Genomic DNA, 13,174 nt, shown 5'->3' with positions numbered 1-13,174 from the left:
TGAATTGGAAGAGCAGTGGAAACTACTCCTCTATGGGCTGAAAAGAAGGGAGTGGATGATATATTTACAGCAACAAAAGGGAAAAAAAAAAACCCTACAACCAAGAATACTGTATCTAACAAGGCTTTCATTCAGATTTGAAGGAGAGATCAAAAGTTTTACAGACAAGCAAAAGCTAAGAGTTCAGCACCATGAAACCAGCTTTAAAAGAAATGTTAATGGGATGGAAGAATATTGTTAAAATGACCATACTACCCAAGACAATCTACAGATTCAATGCAATCCTTATCAAAATATCAATGGCATTTTCCATAGAAAAAGAATAATTCCAAAACCTGTACGGAAACACAAAAGACCCAGAATAGCCAAAATAATCTTAAGAACAACAAGCTGAAGTATAACACTCCCTGATTTCAAACTATGCTACAAATCTACAGTAATCAAAACAGTATAGTACTGGCACAAAAACAGACATATAGGGACTCCCTTGGAGGCACAGTAGTTAAGAATCTGCCTGCCAATGCAGGGGACACAGGTTCGAGCCCTGGTCCGGGAAGATCCCACATGCTGCAGAGCAGCTAAGCCCGTGTGCCACAACTACTGAGCCTGTGCTCTAGAGCCCGCGAGCCACAACTACCGAAGCCCATGTGCCTAGAGCCCATGCTCTGCAACAAGAGAAGCCACGGCAATAAGAAGCCCACACACTGAAACAAAGAGTAGCCCCTGCTCACCACAACCAGAGAAAGCCTGTGCGCAGCAACAAAGACCCAACACAGCCAAAAATAAATAAATAAAAAACAAACAAAAAAACAGACATATAGATCAATGGAACAGAACAGAGAGCCCAGAAATAAACCAACATTTACATGGGAAACTCATCTACAACAAAGGAGGAATAATATACAATCGAGAAAAGACAGCCTCTTCAATAAATGGTGCTGGGAAACTGGACATTTACATGCAAAAGAATCAAACTGGACTACTCTCTCACACCATGCACAAAAAAGAAATTCAAAAATGGATTAAAGACTTAAATGTAAGACCTGAAACAATAAAACTTGTAGAGGAAAACATAGGCAGTACATTCTTTGACACTGGTCTTAATATTTTTTTTGCATATGTCTCCTCAGGCAAGGGAAGCAAAGCAAAAATAAACCAATGGGACCTAATCAATCTAAAAAGCTACTGCACAGCAAAGGAAACTATCACCAAAATGCAAATCACCTACTAAACGGGAGCAGATATTTGCAAACAATATATCCAACTAGGGGTCAATGTCCAAAATATACAAAGAACTCATACAACTCAACATCAAATAAACAAACAACCCAATTAAAAAACGGGCAGGGTTCCAGGATTGACATTTTTCCAAAGAAGACATACAGATGGCCAACAGGCACATGAAAAGTTGCTCTACATCACTAACTCTCAGGCAAATGCAGATCCAAATCATAATGAGGTATCATTCCTACCTGTCAGAATTGCTATTATCAAAAAGACAACAAGGGCCTCCCTGGTGGCGCAGTGGTTGAGAGTCCGCCTGCTGACGCAGGGGATACGGGTTCGTGCCCCGGTCTGGGAGGATCCCATATGCCGCGGAGCGGCTGGGCCCGTGAGCCATGGCCGCTAAGCCTGTGCGTCCGGAGCCTGTGCTCCACAACGGGAGAGGCCACAACAGTGAGAGGCCCGCGTACCGCAAAAAAAAAAAAAAAAAAAAAAAAAAAAAAAGACAACAAATAATAAGTGTTGGCAAGGATGTGGAGAAAACGGAACCCTCATGCACTGTTGTTGGGAATGTAAATTGGTGCTGCTACTATGTAAAATAGTATGGAGATTCCTCAAAAAATTAAAACTAAGCTACAATATAGTCTATGAATTCCAAGTCTGGGTATTTATCCAAAGAAAATGAAAGCACTAATTTGAAAAGATATGTATACCCCTATGTTCACTGCAGCATTATTTACTATAGCCAAGATACGGAAGGAACCTCAGTGCCCATCAATACATGCGAATAAAGAAGCGAATAAAGAAGATGTGGTGTGTGTGTGTGCACACACACACACACACACACACACACACACCACTGGAATATTATTCAGCCATAAAGAATGCAGTCTTGCCATTTGTAGCAACATGGATGGACCTAGATGGTATTCTAAGTGAAATAAGTCAGACAGAGAAAAACAAATACTATATGATTTCACTTAATTGCAGACTCTAAAAAACAAAACAGATGAACAAACATAACCAAACAGAAATGGAATCATAGACACAGAGAACAAACAGGTGGTTGCCAGAGGGGAAGGGTGTAAGAGGAAGAGAGAAATGGGTGAGGAAGATTAAAAGGGACAAACTTTCAGTTACAAAATAAATGAGTCACAGGTATGAAATGTACAGTGTGGGGAAGATAGTCAATAATTATGCACTGCCCTTGCATAGTGACCAATGACAACTAGACTTAACGTGATCATTCTGAAATGTACAGAAATCACTATGTTGTAGAAGATGAACAGTGTTGTAGGTCAATTATACTTCAAAAACAAACAAACTAACAGACTCCTAGAAAAAGATCAGATTTGTGGCTACCACAGGTGGGGGTTAGGGGGAGGGGGAATTAGATGAAGGTAGTCAAAAGGTACAAACTTCCAGTTATACGATAAATAAGTACTACGGATATAATGTACAACATGACAAAGATAATTAACACTTGTATGTTAAGAGAGTAAATCCTGAGAGTTTTTATCACAAGGAAAAAATTTTTTTTCTCTCTTTCTTTAATGTTGTCTATAGGAGATGATGGATGTTCACTAAACTTACTGTGGTCATCATTTCATGACAATATGTATGCCCAATCACCATGCTGTACACCTTAAACTCATACAGTGCTGTATGTCAATTATATCTCAATAAAACTGGGGCGGGGGGAGGATTCTCCTGCACCTTAGTCCGTTATCCAGCAGCCTAGTGTGGATTACACTTATCAACCCAAACTCATCTACTGACATTTGAGGTGTAACCAAAGACCCAAATTCAACTATTAATCAGTGTCTGTGTGCTCTTGGGCATGCTGCTTAATTTCTTTTGTAGCACAGTAAAATGGTGATGATAATGGCACCTACTTAAGTTCTGGTAAAATAATCCTAGTTCTGATGTTAAATAAAACTGTTAATACAGTACCAAGCCATGGGGAATTATTCTGTCTGTAGTACTTCACTTACTGGATTGGTTGGCAAACCATTCTGTTTCTTTTCTAAGACTATTCTCTAATGATTACATAACAATTCAACTTTCTAAAGATTAACTGTAATTGTGGAAACTCATATAAGGTTTGAATATATTTATTCTTACCAAAGAACTGATAATTTAGTCAAGTATTTGTGCCAATAATGTGGGAAAATGAAGAAATTAGTTTAACTAAATAGGAATAACATAAAGATTAAAAAAAATAAAAACCATATAAAGTTAAAATAAGAGCTATAACAGCAATATTAATTGAAAATAAAGATTTGAATGTACCAAAGATTAAATAACGATTTGATATATAGCTAAGATGCTTTTTTTTTTTAATTGAAGTATAGTTGATTTACAATGTGGTGTTAATTTTTGCTGTACAGCAAAGTGATTTAGTTACACATACATACATATATACATACATTCTTTCTGATATTCTTTTCCACTATGGTTTATCTCAGGATATTCAATATACTTCCCTGTGTGGGATACTTTATAAAAGGTTTAATATGACCATACACCTACAGGATGGCTCTCAAACATCCAGGAAAACCCAAACAGGTCACATGATTTTCTATAGATGGTTTAAAAAGTTAATAATACGAAGTATCCAAAATTTTATTTGAGACATAAATAATAAACTAATTCAATTAAAAAATTATCAATAAAATATTTTCAAGTAGTTCAATGGTATAAGGACAAATTTTAAAAATCATCCTTTGGGCTTCCCTGGTGGCGCAGTGGTTGAGAGTCCGCCTGCCGATGCAGGGGACACGGGTTTGTGCCCTGGTCCGGAAAGATCCCACATGCCGCAGAGCGGCTGGGCCCGTGAGCCATGGCCGCTGGGCCTGCGTGTCCGGAGCCTGTGCTCCGCAACGGGAGAGGACACAGCGGTGAGAGGCCCGCGTACCGCGCCAAAAAAAGAACAACAACATCCTTTTAGGCCAATAATAATGATTAACACCAATTTATTAAACTAAGGATATTTAAAACACAAATTCTGAATTATGTGCTCGGTTATTTGCTAATATGAAAGGACCCATAGAGAAGTAAATGCTTTAGGGAGGTGAGGGTAATCAACCAGACTTGATCCCAGTTTTCCCTTTTGGGAGATTTTAATTATACACCCACAAGAAACTTTTGCTTTATCTATTTAGTGAAGTAATTTTTTTTAAATTGAAGTACTGTAGAGTTGATTTACAATATTGTGTTAGTTGCAGGTGTGCAGCAGCGATTCAGTTACACACAGACACACACACACACACGTGTGTGTATATGTCTATTCTTTTTCAGATTCTCTTCCACTATAGGTCATTACAAGATTTTGAATATAGTTCCCTGTGCTATACAGTAAGTCCTTGTTGTTATCTATTTTATATATAGTAGTGTGTATCTGTTGATCCCAAACCCCTAATTTATCCCTCCCTCCCCCGCTTCCCCTTTGGTAAACATAAGCTTGTTTGCTGTGACTGTGAGTCTGTCTGTTTTGTAAATAAGTTCATTTGTATTTTTAGATTCCACATATAAGTGATATCATCTGATATTTGCCTTTCTCTGTCTGACTTACTTCACTTACTGTGGTAATCTCTAGGTCCATCCACGTTGCTGCAAATGGCAGTATTTCATTTTTTTATGGCTGAGTAATATTCTATTACGCACGCGTGCGTGCGCACGCACACACACCCCATCTTCTTTATCCATTCCTCTGCTGATGGACACTTAGGTTGCCTCCATGTCTTGGCTATTGCAAACAGTGCTGCTATGAACATTGGGGGGCATGTATCTTTTTGAATCACAGTTTTTGTCTTTTCTGGATATATGCCCAGGAGTGGAATTGAGGGGTTTTTTTTTGTTTGTTTTTAAACAAACCTCCATACTGTTTTCCATAGTGGCTTTACCAATTTACATTCCCACTAATAGTGTAGGAGGGTTCCCTTTTCTCCACATCCTGGAGAGGCAATTCTTGAATGTGAACTATGTGAAAAGTCAGAACTGAAACAATCTAAATGTCCATCAACAGGGCCGAGTTAAGAGTAAGCCGTTGTTAAAAAGTGGTATTTTCAAAGAAATGATGCCAAGAGAAAGGATTCAAAATCATACATACAGTTGTTTTATAGCTATGACTTTTTTAAGGCTGAAAGACATATTCAAAGAGAAAAGACAAAAGATATACCAAATTGCTAACATCAGTTGTCTTACTGTATGTAGTAAGAGTATTGGGGATTTTTTCTTCTTATTCTTCTGTATTTTCCTGAATTTCCTGAAGGTTGTGTTTTGCTTTCATGACAGAAAAACTAATTTTAAAAAATCCCTTTAAAATGACATAACATCTAGACTATGAAAAGCAGCTGTCAAAATAGTCCACTGTGAAGAAGGAGAGTGGGTAGGGGTGTAGACAACACAAAACTGGCCATGTGCTAATGATCGTGAGTGATGGGCACACAGGGGCTCACTAAACTATTCCCTCTACTTTCATATCATTTATAATTAAAAAAGTAAGTTTAAAAAGCAATAGCTACTTCCCCACTACTTCTGAGAAGTTGCTGTGGTTTCAGACTGAAATCCATAGATCTGAGAAGTACTGGCTGGTAACAAAGTTACGAATTCTGTCTACTACAAGCAGTATTAAACAGGAATTTCACCGCAGTTGAAAATACAGCTGGGACTTCCCTGGCAGTCCAGTGGCTAAGACTCTGCACGTCCACTGCAAGGGGGTGTGGGTTCAATTCCTGGTCAGGGAACTAAGATTCTGCATGTCGTGGCCAAAAAAAAAAAAAAAAAAAAAAAAAATTCAGCTGACCCTTTAACAACCGGGGGGAGTTAGGGGCACTGACCATCCAAGCAGTTGAAAATCCCAGTGTAATTTTACAGTCAGCCTTCCAAATCCACGGTTCTGTATCCACGGTTCAACCAACCATGGATCATGTAGTACCATAGTTCAGGCTAGCTGAAAAAATCCACGTATAACTGGACCCATGCAGTTTAAACCCATGTTGTTCAAGGGACAACTGTATAACTGAATTAGGAGACCTGAGCAAATGGATTCCTATCACATTAAATAAACCAAATTAACAAAAATAAAATTTCTCAATTCTCCTGGCATGTTATAGCATTTTAGAATCAAGTAAGAAATATAGAACAGTTAGGCTTTTGACTTCCCTGGTGGTGCAGTTGGTTAAGAATCCACCTGCCAATGCAGGGGACACGGGTTCGATCCCTGGTCTGGGAAGATCCCACATGCCGTGGAGCAACTAAGCCCTTGCGCCACAACTACTGAAGCTCACATGCCTAGAGCCCATGCTCTGCAACGAGAGAAGCCACTGCAATGAGAAGCCCGCGCACCACAACGAAGAGTAGCTCCCGCTCACCACAAGTAGAGAAAGCCTGTGTACAGCAATGAAGACCCAACACAGCCAAAAAAAAAAAAAAAAAAAACCGAAAAACAAGAACACTTAGGCTTTGTTTTAGTACTCTAAAGAATAACTGGGTTTATGAAGGCAAAGCTAGGGTTTTCCTTTGTTGTAAACAAATTTAATATGCAGAACTTTAGACTGGTAGCCTAGAAAAATTAAGGTCCTCCCCAATATTTATTTTCTATAAACCAAAGTCCTGGTATTTCAGATTGTTAAAGTGGAGCTACCCAAAGGAACTGCAAGCAGGTAAAGAAAATCTTATTCAAAAGAGGGGCCAAGACAACAGGCACATGGAAATATGCTCAGCATCACTAGTTATTAGGAAAATGCAAATCAAACCAATTATGAGATATGCCCTCACATCAGAATAGGTACTGTCAAAAAGGTGAGAAATAAGTGTTGGTAAGGATGTGGAGAAAAGGGAACCCTCATACACTGTTGGTGGGAATGTAAATTGGTGCAGCCACTATGGAGATTCCGCAAAAAGTTAATAGAACCACCATATGATCCAGCTATCCTACTTCTGGGTATTTATCAGAAGAACATGAAAGCACTAATTTGAAAAGATATAAGCACGCCTATGTTTACTGCAGTATTATTTACAATAGCCAACGCATGGAAACAACCTAAGTGTCCATAAATGAATAGATAAAGATGTGGTACATATATACAATGGAATACTACTTAGCCATTAAAAAGAAATAATGCCATTTGCAGCAACATGGACGGACCTAGAGATTATCATACTAAGTGAAAGTAAGTCAGACAGAGAAAGATATCTATTGTATGATAGTGCTTATATGTGGAATCTTAAAAAAAGGGTGCAAATGAACTTATCTACAAAACAGAAATGGAGTTACAGATGTAGAGAACAAACTTATGGTTAGCAGGGGGAAGGTGGGGGAGGGATAAGATTAGGATTGACATATACACACTACTATATATAAAATAGATAACTAATAAGTACCTGCTGTATAGCACAGGGAACTCTACTCAATACTCTGTAATGGTCTATATGGGAAAAGAATCTAAAAAAAGAGGGGATATATGTTTATGTATAACAGATTCACTTTGCTGTACATCTGAAACTAACACAACACTGTAAATCAACTGTACTCCAATAAAAAATTGTAAAAAAGGAGATGTGGTATATATATAAACAATGGAATACTACTCAGCCATAGAAAAAGATGACATCTTGCCATCTGGGACAATGTGGATGGACCTCGAGGGTATTACGCTAAATGAAACAAATCAGACAAAGAAAGACAAATACTGTATGATTTCACTCATATGTGGAGTATAAGAAATAAGAACAAAGTAAGTGAACAAACCAAACATGCAGCTACAGAGACAGAGTGGTGGTTACCAGAGGGGAAGGGGGGGTGGGGCAGGGGGGAGGGTGAAATGGGTGAAGGGGATCAACTGTATGATGACACATGGAAACTGAAGTTTTGGTGGTGAGCACGCTATACTGTTTAGAGGATGCTGTGCGCATGAAATTTATATGTTATAAGCCAATGTTACTTCAATTAAGAAAAAAAAGACAAACAAAAAGATGGGCCAACACGGTTCAGCTTATTAAAGGTCTTTGAAACAAAATAAAAATGGAGACATTCCCATTATTATGCAAAATGTCCTTTACAGATTTTATGAAATAGGTAACTGGTTTGCAACACTACATCAATTTACATATAATTATATGGCCCATCTTTTGGTCAGTGGTTGCCTCTGTTCTTGGAACTCAGTAGAGATGAAGCTGTAGCAGGCCATTTTAAAGATGCTTTCTTTTACAAGGCCATACGTAGCCTTTCTCTTTCTTTTCCACTTATCTCTCTGTCCTATTCTTGGAAAAAGAACATTCATTCTACTCAATCTTAAAATCCTGACAAAGTTTACAGGACAAAATACAAGGACATAATGGTATAATGATAATGGTATAATTATATCATAATGGTACAGTTATAATTTAAGCTTAGGGCTTAAATGCCTACTATGTAGCTAATTTCTTGTCATTATTAATTAACTGAGAGGGTATTTTATCCAAGTATTGAAGTTTTCTAACCAACTTGTAAACAGGTATCAATGAGAATGACCAAACAAAAGAGATATCTCTCTGAATCCAAGAAGCAACTATAGGTTGTATGTAGTCCTAACCAGTAATTCTCTATCACTGGGGGGGCCTCGAATGGAAACAAGCAAAAAAACCAAAACCTGCAAAAAAAAAAATCTAGCAGGTAAATATGGCACAACAGTATTCAAGTGTTAGATAGGTGCAAAACCTCTAAGATCCCTTCAAAACCTGATTTTCTAACTACAATCTAACTATAATCTTAGTTCTTTTATTTGCTGTTACAGAATTAAATTCGAACCTCATTCCAAATTTTTCTTAAAGACTGCCATAATTATAGTTATTAGAATAAACATCAAAACCACATGAGAATACTAATATAATCTGCCATGTCAGTATGTAAAATACAGATTTTAATTTTATTATTTAAATCCATGGGAATAATAGGTTAAATCATATATTAAGGTTAATTTCAAGGACTATTCTGTAAATTGAAGAGTAACTTTTTTTGTATATTGACAAAGCCAGCAACATTCTAGATCATTACAAATATATTATACTTAACTCTTTTCTGGAAATTGGAACTGCAGATATTGACTTGATCAAGTATTCTGGAGGAAGATCCAACACTCTTGAAAGCTAAACATCAAAAAGAACACACAGCACGAGATTGTTAATACAGTTGTTCCAGATTCAATAGAATGCCACTCAACAACTGAAAAAACATATTGAGACACAACACAAATGAGCTACAAATGCACTATGCAATGTGACAAAAGCCAGACTCAAAAGGCTACTTAATGTATGATGCAGTTTATTTGACATTCCAGAAAACCCAAAACTGTAAGGATAAAGATTAGAGCAGTGGTTGCCAGGGGTTGAAGATGAGAAAAGGGTTTGACCATAAATTGGCAAATAGAACTGTTTACCAAAAAGGAGGAATTTTATATTTATAAATTTTAAAAACTTTTTATTTATTTATTTATTTTTACAAAAAGAGAAGGGATGAACTGCTGGGACCAAAGATAATTTGCTTTTTAATTCATTCATAAAATCTTTTTGTGTTCGGCACTGTTTTAGGAGTTGGGGATACAGCAGTAAATAAAAGAAACAAAAATCTCATGCCATTTAAATAAACAAGCAAACAAATACATAATGGGGGGGAAATCTGACCCCCAGGCTCTATCAAAAGTTTACTCACTTGTTTGTTTGTTTGTTTATTTATTTACAGCTGCATTGGGTCTTCGTTGCTGTGCGCAGGCTTTCTCTAGTTGCAGTGAGCAGGGGCTACTCCATGTTGCGGTGCGGGGGCTTCTCACTGAGGTGACTTCTCTTTGTTGCGGAGCACGGGCTCTAGGTGTGTGGGCTTCAGTAGTTGTGGCATGCGGGCTCAGCAGTTGTGCCTCACGGACTCTAGAGCCCAGGCTCAGTAGTTGTAGCACAAGGGCTTAGTTGCTCCTCGGCATGTGGGATCTTCCTGGACCAGGGCTCGAACCCATGTCTCCTGCATTGGCAGGCGAATTCTTAACCACTGTGCCACCAGGGAAGTCCCTACTCACTTGGATTTTTGAAAAGCTCACTGAATGACTGTAATGCACAGTCATAGCTGTGAACTATTGCCTTCATCAGGAACTCAAATTATGCCTAATTTTTCTTTGAAACAATCCTATGACTTTCATACTATTATAGCCTTCATTTCATGAATGATGGAACTGAAGTACAGAGAATTCATGTAACTTGCTTAGGTGGAAAAGGTGGGATGTAAACACAAACTATCTATAACCAGAACCTACCTGCAACCCCTATGTTATATCGATACCCTTTCAACAAGAAATGCATGAAAACGAAACAGTGAAAATAGCAGTACAGCCATGATGAATTTAAAACTGTCTTCATCTTTCTTGCCCACTTCCTCAATCCTTATGCAGCCTCTGCAATGGACAAGTCATGGCTGGTGAGAGAGAAGGGAAAGGGAGTAATGGGATAAATAGGAAAAGTAAAGAATGTAAGAAGAAGCAATCTTAATCTTCCTCAGAGGGTTCTGTAAGTGTTCAGAAGGAATAAAACTAAAGTCACTATCTCCATTATTAGTAATAATATTTACCCTATTATCAAAAGAAATCGTTTGCTGAATTTCATTAACGTAAAAAAAGGTCAAAACTTGCAGACCAGGAGCTGTCATTTACCTTTAAGATACTCTGTATATTTCTGCTCATCAAGTATATGTTGATTTTTTAAATTTAAATCTCAGAGTACAGTCTTTATTTTTAAATTCTAGCCTTTAGGAACTGAATTACTGTATCCTTTACAAAAAAAGCCTTTTTTTCCTTAAGATACTTTCCCAGAAGTGGATAAATACTTCCAAAGCACTTACAGAATAAAGGCTGTAACTGTTCATGTTTATATTACAAAATGTTCCTGCCAAAACAGATACATCAGTAATAAAGATTCTATTATAATTTATCTTAAAAAAATTCAAATTCCAGTTCCACTTTTACTGTCTATGAGCCCTTGGGAGAGTCATTTTACATCAACAAGCTTAAGTTTTCACATCTGAAAAATGGGGATAATAAATCTATTAATAATAAACTAGGGCTCTTGTGAGGACTAACAAAATTGTGTCACATAATAAGCACGTAATAAATATTATTTCCTTCTTCCTTTAAAAGGTTTTATTTTGGGAGACTTCCCTGGCGGTCCAGTGGTTAAGACTCTGCATTTCCATTGCAGGGGGCATGGGTTCAATCCCTGGTCAGGGAAGTAAGATCCTGCATTTTGGACACAGTGTCTTTCAAACTTACCCATAACCCTCTCCTATAAGACCTTCTGCCTATCTTAGATATAACTAAATTCTGCTGGAAAAAAAAAAAAAGAACGTCGTTTACCATCCAGTTATACATGGATTAAGTCATTAGCCACTGCAGTTTGACCGATAATGAACCCTGAGAGGAGTTCAGGACAAAAAACAGGATGAGGCACACTGCACTGTGGAAAAACAGGCCCCTCAGATAGTTCTATGTACATCTCAGGAAGAATTTTAATAACCAGATTCTTGCATCTTCCCATATCTAGAAAAGCACCAAAATCATTAACAGAGATACCTGTTCCTTGTGACTAGCTGTCATCTTTTACTGAGATGTAAGCCTGACTGCACATATTCCCCAGCCAACAATCATGATTAAACTGGCTCCTCCCCCTATCTCTTCGGAGTTTACTCAGAGCTACTGAGTGGCTGTCTCCCAGGATATAGTCATCAGTAAGGTCCCTGAATAAAGCTGAAACTGACAACTCACACCTCTTACATTGTGCATTTTCCATTCAACATAGGCCAATTTTTTAATCTTTTTTTGTGTGTGTGTGGTACCCGGGCCTCTCACTGCTGCGGCCTCTCCCATTGCGGAGCACAGGCTCCGGACACGCAGGCTCAGTGGCCATGGCTCACGGGCCCAGCCGCTCTGCGGCATGTGGGATCTTCCCGGACCGGGGCACGAACCTGTGTCCCCTGCATCGGCAGGCAGACTCTCAACCACTGCACCACCAGGAAAGCCCCAATTTTTTAATCTTTATCTCACAAATAAGTTGTGGCCTTTGGAGTGTAAACATATTACTAGGTCCAACACAAAAAATTCTCTGATACAAACTAAAAACTACTTAAAGACACAGGTTCGTGCCCCGGTCCGGGAAGATCCCACATGCCGCGGAGCGGCTGGTCCCATGAGCCATGGCCGCTGAGCATGCGCGTCCGGAGCCTGTGCTCAGCGACGGGAGAGGGCACAGCGGTGAGAGGCCCGCGTACCGCAAAAAAATAAATAAATAAATAAAAAGAGGTATCATCTCACACTGGTCAGAATGGCTATCATTAAAAACTCTACAAATAACAAATCCTGGAGAGGATGTGAAGAAAAGGGAGACTTCCTACACTGTTAGTGGGAATGTAAGTTGGTACAGCCATTATGAAGAACAGTGTGGAGGTTCCTCAGAAAACTAAAAATAGAACTACCATATGATCCAGCAATCCCCCTCCTGGGCATATATCCAGAAACGATGAAAACCCTAATTTGAAAAGACACATGCACCCCAATGTTCACTGCAGTACTGATCACAGTAGCCAAGATATGGAAGCAACCTAAGTGTCCATCACAGATCAGTGGATAAAGAAGATGTTACATATATTCAAGGGAACACTATTCAGGCATAAAAAAGAACAAAATAATGCCATGTGCAGCAACATGGATGCAACTAGAGATTACCATACTAAGTGAGTAAGTCAGACAGAGAAAGACAAATACCATGTGATATCACTTATACGTAGAATATAAAAACATGACACAAATGAACCTATCTACAAAACAGAAACAGGCTCACGGACATAGAGAATAGAGTTGTGGTTGCCAAGGGGGAGAGGTTTGGGGAGGGATGGAGTGGGAGGCTGGGGTTAGCAGATGTAAACTATTATATA

General features: G+C 38.5%; 1 protein-coding gene across 2 annotated transcripts in view; it reads right to left on the bottom strand.

Moving 5' to 3' along the window:
- RARS2 (arginyl-tRNA synthetase 2, mitochondrial) overlaps positions 1–13,174 on the bottom strand; it is a 79,935-nt gene that overhangs the window by 48,206 nt on the left and 18,555 nt on the right. The window contains exon 2 of one of the 2 annotated variants that reach the window (XM_082633620.1): positions 9,281–9,354. The exons of the other annotated variant lie outside the window; for it this stretch is intronic. Coding sequence (XP_082489746.1) covers positions 9,281–9,354 — 74 coding nt within the window. The remainder of the gene's footprint in view (positions 1–9,280; positions 9,355–13,174) is intronic. 2 annotated transcript variants of the gene reach the window in all.

This window comes from Mesoplodon mirus (genome assembly GCF_964341445.2).
Source record: "Mesoplodon mirus genome assembly, chromosome: 10".
Taxonomy (NCBI): domain Eukaryota; kingdom Metazoa; phylum Chordata; class Mammalia; order Artiodactyla; family Ziphiidae; genus Mesoplodon; species Mesoplodon mirus.
Note: the sequence above shows the minus strand (reverse complement) of the source record. Positions and strands in the feature narration are given on the sequence as shown.